Raw genomic sequence first — 10,815 nt, 5'->3', positions numbered from 1 at the left:
GCGGATCACGGCCGGACAGCATGGGCGAATCCGAGGGTTCCTGAAAGCAGCAGAGGAATTTACCTGTCGCTGACGTCATGATCCGCTCCTGAATCAGAATTTTTGCTATTCTCCAATGAGTGTGTTCGCGTTTGACAGTAACATGTAATTTGTTTCTCAAAACAAAAGCAGAAGTGATCGTGCAATTGTGACATTTGTGTGTGTGTGTGTGTGTGTGTGTGTGTGTGTGTGTTCTAGCAAAATTCCCCCCCGAAAAAATAACCCACTTCAAGTGCTGTGTCACTCGGCTGAGCTATTTTAATGTCAGCACATCCACTGCTATTTCTGGAGTTTTTCATCTTGTGAGTCTCGTGGAGGGGGAAAAATACACATAAAAAAAGGTTGTCTGTTCTAAGATGGCTCCATACCCAAGAGGGGCCTGCGAGGCGCCGTGTCTCTTCAGTCGCGCCGGAATCTCAAAAAGAGAGGCGCAGTCCCCGACATGCTGACACTTAACTGGAGTTTATTTATAAAATCAAACAGTGTTGACTTGGCTCAGTGAATTTCAAAATGCAGTGTGTAGGAAGAGTTACAAAAAGAGTACGACAATCAACCATCACTGACATTTCTATATAGGGAAATCAAGATCGACAACATTCTCTACATTTGTGTCTTTGAGGAAGAAAATAAAATACAAAAACAAAGCTTGAATCCCCCTTTTCTCTTAAATTTTCTTAGACGACACTTCCTGATAAAGGGACAAGAGTCGCGGCTCCCAAAAGGACTGTGCATCCATGTATCTCTGGGCATCCCTCGCCCTGCCGCACATCCTTAGTCTCTCAATTGTTTTTTCTTTCTTTTTTTTTATTTTTTGGAAAAAAAGGCACCACACAATACAAGTCGTACAAGGGACAGGGTGTGTGGAGGCGAGGATGGTGGGGGGGGGGTGGGGAGCGGTTCTGCCACAACGTTTGCGACGCTGTCACCGACGAACTCTTTAAGGCGGATGTCGTGTGCAAAAATAAATGAAAGCAAAAATAAAACAAAAAAACAAAAAAAAAAAACAAATCTTGAGTGTGTGTCAGGCGTCCCGCTCACGCCCCATCCCCCATCCCCCATCCCCCAATCCTGTGGGGCTGTGCTTTGACTCCTCCTGCAAGAACTACCGGGACGCGGGAGATTTAAAGAATGATTGCATCATCACTATGTGGCTCGGCATCACAGGCATATTCCAGGTGTTGCAGGTGGTGTGTGTGTGTGTGTGTGTGTGTGTGGTGGTCAGGCAGTGGGGGCGGGGTTAGTTCCTGTAGCTTTTGCGACCCTCGCCCTCCTTGAGGAAGGTCCACATGAGGGTGTTGACGATGTCGGGTTGGTCCTGCTGGAGCCAGTGGCTGGCGCTGGAGATAATGTTGAGGCGGAAGTGGTTCCTGATGTAGAGGCGGCACGCCTCGGCCATCTCCTGCTCCAGGAAGGCGTCGCGCTCGCCCCACAGCAGCAGCACCGGCGAGCGCACGTGGTTCTGCATCAGGGGGAGGGAGCTGCGGGGAGAAGGCTGCGTCAGAGGTTTTCCAAATGACTGACACGTTAGAGATCTACAGGGACTACACCGCATTGAGATGTGATGTACTTTAATGATCCCATGCTTGGGGAATTGTTTGATATTTATAATAATATATATAATATTAGTATTACCTGTGGGCATGAGGTCACTGTGACCTTTACTTTTAACAGCTTTAATGATCTCTGTGCCGGAGTGAACATTCGTTCAAGATTGAAAAATAAAATCTTGAGAGTCTCACTGGTGTTAAAAAGGCTAAATGATTGTTCTAAAGGACCTTGACCTTTGACCTATGACATCGTTTGTGTTGTGAGTCAATTCAATGACTTCTTCAAGCACATTATCCCACACAGGGGTCAGCTATCAATCATCTAACTGTCGATTGATGATCGGCATCACAATCCAATCAGCTCTTACTTATAAGTGTTTGCTCTAAATCAAGGGAGGAAAAACAAACAAACAAACAAGGCACTTGAACCTCCCTTCAAGCTTTATTTAGCCCAGTACATGGCTCTTAGGGTGGAACGCTCTGGCAGAATCGAGACGTGAATCAACATTTAGTCTGTGAAGACGTCTGAGCTCGATGTGTCAGCGTTACGTAATTACCGCTTGCGCTGCCTCCCAACGCAAAAGTCAGGAAAATGAACATCTCCTCCTCTATTTCCGTCTCACTGTCTGATCCGGGGCTGAACCCTGCGCTATTTTAAGGCTTTCAAGCGGAGTAGGTACGTGGATGTGTGTGTGTGTGTGTGTTTTTAAGCAGGGGGTGGAAACTTGTTAACAGCAACAGGAACAAAAACTTTGTACACACCTACATACTTAGGAGGGGTTGGGGGTACAAATTAATGAATGTTTCAATGCTAAGGGGGTGGCATTTAGCCTTTTAGCACACTGGGATTTTGAATTTCAAGGATCCGATGTTGGGTGCTGGTTGATTGAGCGCCTACAGCGGGAGGCGAACAGAGAATGTAGGACGGATGGATGGCGGAGTGTGTATATGTGTGTGTGTGTGTGTGAGTACACTCTCTCAGAGTGGCTAATCGGGCACGGGTCGGAGATATTCCTTTTACGTAAGAAAATAAAAAGCTATTCCGAGACAAACTCCACGCCTGCAAAACGGGGAGCAGATGGCGGTGCGCTCAGCCGTGCACTGCGAACGCGCGGGGCTGAAAAATGCTCTCGCCGAGATTTCACTCGATTTACGCCGATGTTATTCCTGGTCTGCCGGGTCGCTCTTGCAAATTATAAATATTTGATAATGTTATCATAGCCTTCACCAATGGGGGGAGGCGGGGGTCGGGTCTCTCTGTGAGGGGTTCTAACAGTAGAGGGCGCTGGAGTTTGCTAATAATACCAAACATACAGGTGTTATCCATTCCTGTTGATTTTTCTCTGTAGGTGCTGATAGTTTCCACTCAGTCACACTCCTACACTCCCAACTAGAACCCTGAGTGGGTTCTCCATGTTGGGTTCTCTCCAGGTTCTCCTTACTGGGTTCTCTCTAGTCTCCCCTGGACCAAACCTCATTAGCCTTAGGTGTCAATGAAAGACTGTATCCCTAGATGATTGACAGCTTACTCCTCTGGGTCAATCCTCGCCCCTTGGCAGGGATTGGCTCCAGCCCCCACGACCAAGCGAGCAGGGATAAATGTTGAAAAATATGATTTTTTTTTTTAGCAAAAAATACAATTTTTCTTACCTTAAATTGATTAAACTGAATCACTTTCCTTTTACTTCTTACAAGAAGGCTGTTACGTTCTATCTACTTTCTGCAGCTGTAAGTTAAATAGAACATGAAGATGATGGCGTATTATTTCTGATCCGTCTATGGTGGATCGAGACGTCTCCCCACCTGAAAACATTCCTGTAGTAGTTGAGTGCACAGGTGAGGGCGCCCGGCTGCGAAAGCGCGTACAGGTAAGCCTCCAGGTCCTCGGCGGTGAGCCAGCGACCTTTCCTCCCGATCCCGGTGCTGCGGCTGGTGAACAGGGCCTTCAGCGCCTGCGGAGAAAAGACAGGTGCCGGGGTAAGTCGGCGCCACCTGACCGCCCCGGCCTGACGGACGGCTGACCTCGCAGCCACGATGTCATTTTGTCGGGTTTAAAGAGATGCGTAAGCAGAAGTGCGCGGGTCAAAGACGCTCACGGAGTTCGTCATCCGTGGCAGCCAGTGACTTCACGCCGCGACAAAAGATTGGCTGAGCGAATCAAATAAAGGCGTTTCATTCTGGATGAGATGCAACCAAGGGGGCTATTTATAGAACAGGTTTTATTAAGAGCCTTATAATGACTGGGAAAGAGAACATAGGTGTATATACATATGTATATTTGTGAGTGTGTCAGACTAATCTTATGATGGATTTTAGACTCATCAATTTTCATTTATTTATTTTGTTTTCTCCTGGTCTATTTTTAGAGCCCGTAATGAAGTGAGCGCTATAAATAGACCGCAAAGGCGTGCAGCATATAAAACACAGAGATAGATACACACACACACAGACTTGACCTTGAAACCAGACGCCTCTCACGCACACACACACACACACACACACACACACAGACGAGGTGGAGCACCTTGAAGTCGTTGATGGATAGCATGAGCTCTGGGAAGCGAGGCAGTTGGAAGAAGAAGAAATGGCTAGATTTCAGCAGCTGGCTGGGGTGTCGCAGGGCGTAGTCTGGGCCGGGGGTGGGAGAAGAAAAGAGGTGCAAAGCTTGTTAGACAGCAATTACAGCGGGGACTGTGCACGTGCTGGGGGGGCTTCCAGGATGGCAATCTGACCAGCTGCACCACCCGCCGCCACCCCTCACCAAGGAAGACTTGGCAGATGGAGGGAATCTTGAAAAAGGAAAAATCCTAACGAATGACAGTAATTATGAGAGAACCAGACGGCTGCTAATTAGAGAAAGAAAACGGTTGGGTAATAACGGAAGAAGGGAGGGGGGGGGGGGGTACCTGCGTAAACAGACGGGTGGGGGCAGTTCAGCACGATGAGCTTGGTCACCATCTCAGGGTAGTGGATGGCGAAGAGCCAGGCGATAGTCCCGCCCCAGTCGTGGCCCACGAGGCAGCATCTGTTGTACCCTTTGGAAAGAGTCAAATGTGTCTAGCACAGAGCCGGGGAGGCGACACCTGTTTATTGGAAAATCAATACTCTCCCGCCCGTGCCAGAGGTGGAGGATTGGGAGGCATTTACACCCATCAGGTGGATGTATTTGGCGACACGCGGCAAATAACGATCAAGGTCGAGGCGCCCGTCTGATCGCATTACCCCCCCCCCCCCGCCCCCACACCCCCAACCCTCTGCTGTACATCCTCCTGGCACTGATATCATATATTACAGCTTTCGCCGTCTCACTGTGTGTCAGTCAAAGGTCTGACATCTGAGGTCAGAACGGTCTCCGGCTGCGAACTATTACAGGAGTCCCTTGCCATTTCATGGTTCACCTTTCGCTGTGTCGCGGATTTTTAACTCTTACAAGGGTGTTTTCTATCACAGACTTTTCATCCGCTAATCCACGGGTTTTTGTGGTAAAAATGTATTTTTACATATCTATTATTTCAATTATTGTAAGGTAAAATTAGCGTTATCTAAGGTGGCCGTAGCATCATTCTCTGCATTTCCTGCGGAGAGCATGCATTCAGCATCTCGCCTTGTAGGTCTTCACATTTGACCTGCGATAGCTACTCATTGTGTTTCTCTGCGGTGTTGTGTTTGTGTGAATTATCTGTGAATCTGTTTAATTTATTTCGACCCCTAAACCGTCTGCCCTATAAGGTAGGCACTGAACCTAAGCGTCAGAGGAAGATGCAAACCATTGTGGAAAAAGTGCTACTTTAAGAGTACAGAAAATTAATAGAAGATTATTGGAAAGGTTAAAAAGAACGTGGGTAGGGTCATAAAGCTTTAACACACATAGAAATAATATATATTGGTTGGTCAGTTGGTTCCAGAACATAACCCTGCAATAAATGAGGGACAATTGTTCTCTTTACGTTGCGTCCAATCAATCTGAGATGTGACAGTTGCTATCAGCTGTTCTCCGCCAAAACGGGGTGTGGGGATTTTACCAGTCCTGTCTTGTCTTCACAGAGCCTGTCCAGTTATTCCTGGATGCTCGCCAAGAAAGCTACCAGTGGCGCTGAGATATTTTCATTTAATAGAGAAGCAACTGCCAATATGTGTAATGAGACGGTAATTACACCTGTTATTACACAATCCAAGCCAAGCAGAAATCAATCAATGCAGTGGATAGGCTTTAGCATTAGTTTCAAAGATAAAACACTTTATTCCTAATAAAGTTCTATTTTTGTCCATGCTTTGCAAACTCCATAACGTCGCCATAGCAACATGTGGCTGCTTCCCCCAGACTTTTTTTTTGATTTGTTTTTCACCCTCCTGCGACGCACCATCAGCAGGGCTTGCTGTACACGAAAAACGGCGTGCATGTGGGGCCGCAGCCAGTGTCGCTGTGTACTCCCCCCCCCCCCCCCCCCCCCAGGGGAAAACCGGGGATTTCTATACGAAACTGAAACGTTGCAACATGAGCCAAAGTAGATGTAGTATCTATGGAGTAATAGTTGAAGGCACTTGGGCATATTTACAGGATATCGGGTTATTATGGTACTTTTTAGACGAGCGATCGACCTGCCGATGCTCCCGCGAGATGAGAGAGGAGCCGCCTTTGAGCTGAGACAGCAAAAAATTTACGACCTGACTCTGCAGTTTTGCTCCGCCGGGTTTTTTTTTTTTTTAACCGACTACCAGCTTCCTGTTTTCAGCCATTCCAGCACTGCAGCGCCAGCCTCCTCATCTCGCTAGCTTCAGAAACAGGAGACGCTAATGCTAACTATATATAACCGTAGCTTTGTAATGAACCTGGGTGCCAAACTTTGTCCACGTGTCATCAAAATATTGCTATTCAGAATCCAAGCAGCCACAGGAAGTCTGTCGTACAACCGTCTGCAGCTTTACGTTGATATGCATTGAGTACACTGATAGTAAAATGCTTAAAACCTTTCTTTTCCAGCTTATAGTTAGCGCTAGGCTAGCTCCCTAGTCATGCTACAAACTCTGCTGAGGGATATCCCATGATGCACTTCTCTCATTCCTTTCATCATCATGACATGTCAGTTCAGAGCGATCTCACCAGGCCTCCACCATAGTTTTTGCTTTTATGAATATTAACGTTGTTATTATTTAAGGTATTAGCATATAAGCACTAGCGATAATGGTGTTATAAGTGAGATCATCATCATGCCTGCCCCTCCCAACCCTCATATCCTGTCTGCCTCTGCCTCACGCTTCCTTTGTCTCTCCTGCCGGTCGAGGCAGAAGGCCACCCAGATTGAGATTGGATATGAGATTTCTGCAAAACGCACTTGTTTTCTCGCCACTATAGCCAAGCCTACTCATAGGTTGGGTTTCTGACAATCATTCTAAAGAGCGGTGGTCTGGACTTGTACGTACAATATACATATATATATATATATATATATATATATTTTTTTTTTTATAAAAAACCTTCACTGTTGTTACCAGATCGCAGGCGGCGGCATCTCACCCAGGTACTCCACGATGTCCTTGATGTCCGTCACCAGGTTGTCGAAGCGGTAGCTGTCGACGGACAGGGGCAGGTCAGACTCCCCATATCCCCGCATGTCTATGGCCACCACGCGGAACTCGCTCTTAAACTCACGCAGCTGGTAGCGCCAGGAGAACCTTAATACAAACACAAACACAGAGGGGAAAAAAAAAAATGTTTCACAATGCTCACAGCAAACGTTTCTTCACATTTGCATTTTGATCTCGGCCTGAAATTTCCCTGCAGGCTGCAATAGGGGAGAACGGAAGAAACCATTTCCACCTGGGGATGGGGGGGCAGTATTGATTAATAAAGGGGGATGAATAAATCATTCAAATATGGTCCAGTTCAGAGTGTTTTCTGGACAGCCGGGTGATACACATGAAGTCCCGTTTTTGGTTTTCTGCGTGCCACCATTTCCCAGGTGGTTCCTGTTTGTTCTATGAACATCCAGATTCAGAACCCCATGATCTAGTACAGCCCAGGCTCAATTCCCACGGGATGGAAACGCTATGCCATCGACATTTCAGCCATGATATCTCGGTGGAGACCGGGCCGGAGCCAATCCTTCGCTGGCAGTGGGGGCGAGGGGCGGGGCTTATTAACCCTGGACCTGTCAATCACCACACACAGAGGGGTTCAACCGTCCAGTCTCTTAATCACGCTGAAGAGTCTGAGCGTGAAAACAATAAATGCTCCTAAGAGCTCAATCCCCCAGAGTGTTGAAATCCTCCATCATCTGCGTTTCTCAGATGCGCCCCCCCTTCCTCTCCCGCAGAGTGAAGGTCACTGCGCCGCACCGCAGGCTGCTTTACATTCTGATCGGCCCGCCGATCACATGGTCTGCGAAGGCTCCCTAATTGAAGATCTTGTCTCAAATAGAGCTTCCTCCACGGGTTTGAACCCCCCCATTTCCATTACCCCATTGCCACAAAGGGGAAGCAAAGAACAGGCTCAGTTGCCTGTGTGTGATCCTGAACCCCGGGATGCTGGAATATAGATGTGGTTGTAATGGAAAGCGGTCCAATCCTTTCTGCCATCTCCCCCCCCCCCCCCCCCCACCACCACCATCCCTGGTTCTCAGAGAGAATTAGCACATTTCAAAAGGAGTTTCTTCCCGGTCGCCCTGGGCGGTGGGAGTCAGGCGTCCCCGCGATGGGGAAGTGAAGCAGAACCCCCCACACGCAGTTTTTCCCGCTGACTAATCCTCATTCTGTCTTCAGGGTGGGGTGGGGACTTACAGCTCCTGACAGCCTCCCTGGCCTTGATTCAGGAGCGACTGTTCCTGTTCACATGAACAGGGGAAGAGACCCCCCCCCCCCCCCCCGCCCACACACACACACACACACTCTATCAATGTGGCGTTTTCTATACCAGAACCGAAGGTCAGTTAGTGCGACCCCCCCCTACCAGAACTCGGGGAAGCCGTGCAGGAACAGCATGAGCGGCTTTCCTCTCTCTCCGGCGGCGACGTAGTGGAACCTGAGGCCCGACTCCTGAGGGAGAGACGCAGGTGGTTACTCAGAGTTTCCTGAAGATCCAGAAGAACCGGGTCACAGAACCAGAACACATGAATGTTCTTCATTGGATGAATATTCTCGAGACCAAACGGCTCCCGGACTGTTAAAGATGCATTAAATTGATATCTATGCAGCTCATCCGGCGTAGAAGATCACGAGGGTGTTAATCCAAGGTGACAATGGGCTAGGAGGCGGGGCTTAACCAGGACTTCACCTGTCAATCATACAGACACATCCAACTATTTACCCTCTCATTCACTCCTATCGACAATTTAGTCTTCAGGGATTTTAACATTAACCAAAACGTTATCATGGCCCAGACTGGTGACCTTTAACCAAATGAAACACTGTAAAGCGTGGAATAAATCTGGATTGGGATTATTGTTTGTCTGGAGGATGTTAATTCAATAGATGGATGGATAGATGGGCAGTCAGATGGATGGAGAATGAAGTTACAATTATTGTCACATGCATAAATGAAACACACACACGTATCTATATAGTGTAAATACTGTGTGCTATGTATGCTATATATACATATTAACACCTGTACATTTCTACTCGTAAATTGTTTCCATAGCTGTCTAGTCATATCCATTAACATATCCATCAGTATAACATGCTCACCGTACCCCATCTGTGAATCATCTCAAAATGATCGACAATGTACATATTGCTAATTTATTATAGCAGCACCGACTGCTCTTTTGATGTTAAACTACATTTGGCTGCCCTGTACTTGTATTTGTGTAACGATAAAGTTGTAATATAGGCAACGCACAAACACAATTATCAAGCTACAATAATAACAACCAAATCCATATGAACTCCTCTTGATCTGAACTCCAAAATATTCTCTCTCGGCTGTTATTGCTTATCAAACAGCTATCGATAGGTTTAACGCTGAGTTATGACAAGTTATTACGGACGGAGCTGTTCCTTCAGCACCCCCCCCTCCCCCCAGCGCGCACACGTAAACAAACGCGCGCACGCGTACGTGCACGCGCCTTACCTTGATGCGAACGTAGCAGTGGGTTCCCAAGGACGTGTCATTGAGGCATGCGGGAGGGGTCTCCCGCACGCCCCAGCGGAAGGTGGCCGTGGGCCTCAGAACGACGCTCCAGCAAAGTTTGAGCGCCGCCACGGCCGCGCACAGCGCGCAGTAGCCGTAGACCAGCGCCCAGAAGCCCGCCGCCCGCATCCGCCGCGCCAGGCCCCGCGCACACCACAGCAAGTTGCGGAGCAGCCACGCCATCTTCGCATCGCCGCGGGGCGGTAGTGCGGGGGTGTATGTGGGACCGGCGCCACGCCACGCCACGCCACGCGACGCGAGTCCCGCTCGGCTCCGCGGCACCGACGCCGCTACGTGAACGGGGAGGATCCCGGTTCAATGGGACGGGTGGGGTGGGATGGGGTGGGGTGGGGTGGGCGTCACGTCCGTCCACGCGCGTGCGTGACGCAGTGCGTGTTCGACCCCGGAGACGGCGTCGCGGCTCCCTTGACCGGCGGACGCGAATGAATAAGAATCCCCGGCGACGGTGGGCGGCGGACGCGCGGAGGGGGTGGCGGCGGTGGTGTTGACGGTAATCTCGGCGCGGGGGAAGGCTGCAGCCGGGAGTCACGACACTCATTCCACACAACGGCGGGTGGGAATTGTTGTTCGTGCGGGATTACCGTTTAACAGCCTCTCACGTCTGACGCGACGTGCGGGGTTTTGATTCGTGGGAGGCGCGCTTTTTTCCTCTCTCTCCTCCAGATTTTTCGGGCGCGCCGCTATTAAGTCTTTACGGTAGCACGAAGTCCAAAAGGAGGAATTGTGACCCTGAAGCGGGAAAAATTATGATAAAAACAGTCTGGAAAAAAAATATCCTGGAAAAATAAAATTGGCGTTCGACTCAAAAGTACACGGGAAAATATGAAGACTGTCAAACAGTATATATATGAAAAAATAAAAAATACAAACGATTGCTCATATGAACAAATGAGTTCATCTGACAGAAGAAAAAGGCTGTAAGTGACTAACCAAGGTCTGAAAATAAAGCCATTTCATAAAACAATAATCAATTGACTTGTTTAAAAAAAGAGTGAACTTTGGGACCTAAAATGACTTTCTTTGGAACGTCTTGTAAATGATTTTATAAAAAAGAAATAGTGACTTTGTCCTGAAAACACC

The 10,815-nt window shown here is 48.3% G+C and overlaps 1 protein-coding gene across 1 annotated transcript; it reads right to left on the bottom strand.

Moving 5' to 3' along the window:
* Positions 1-482: 482 nt before the first annotated feature.
* Positions 483-10,012, bottom strand: ephx4 (epoxide hydrolase 4). The gene is made up of 7 exons (XM_086144656.1): positions 9,655-10,012; positions 8,533-8,618; positions 7,102-7,259; positions 4,493-4,621; positions 4,111-4,214; positions 3,390-3,538; positions 483-1,517 (listed from the first exon to the last, which is right to left on the bottom strand). Exons 1-7 carry the CDS (start codon positions 9,895-9,897, stop codon positions 1,277-1,279), a joined length of 1,110 nt encoding a protein of 369 aa, XP_086000782.1. The 5' UTR covers positions 9,898-10,012; the 3' UTR covers positions 483-1,276.
* Positions 10,013-10,815: the final 803 nt, after the last annotated feature.

The sequence above is a fragment of the Fistularia commersonii genome, chromosome 1 (genome assembly GCF_037954325.1).
Source record: "Fistularia commersonii isolate RoL2024-O1a breed Wild chromosome 1, RoL_Fcom_v1.0, whole genome shotgun sequence".
Classification (NCBI taxonomy): Eukaryota; Metazoa; Chordata; class Actinopteri; order Syngnathiformes; family Fistulariidae; genus Fistularia; species Fistularia commersonii.
This window is presented reverse-complemented; position numbering and strand designations above follow the sequence as displayed.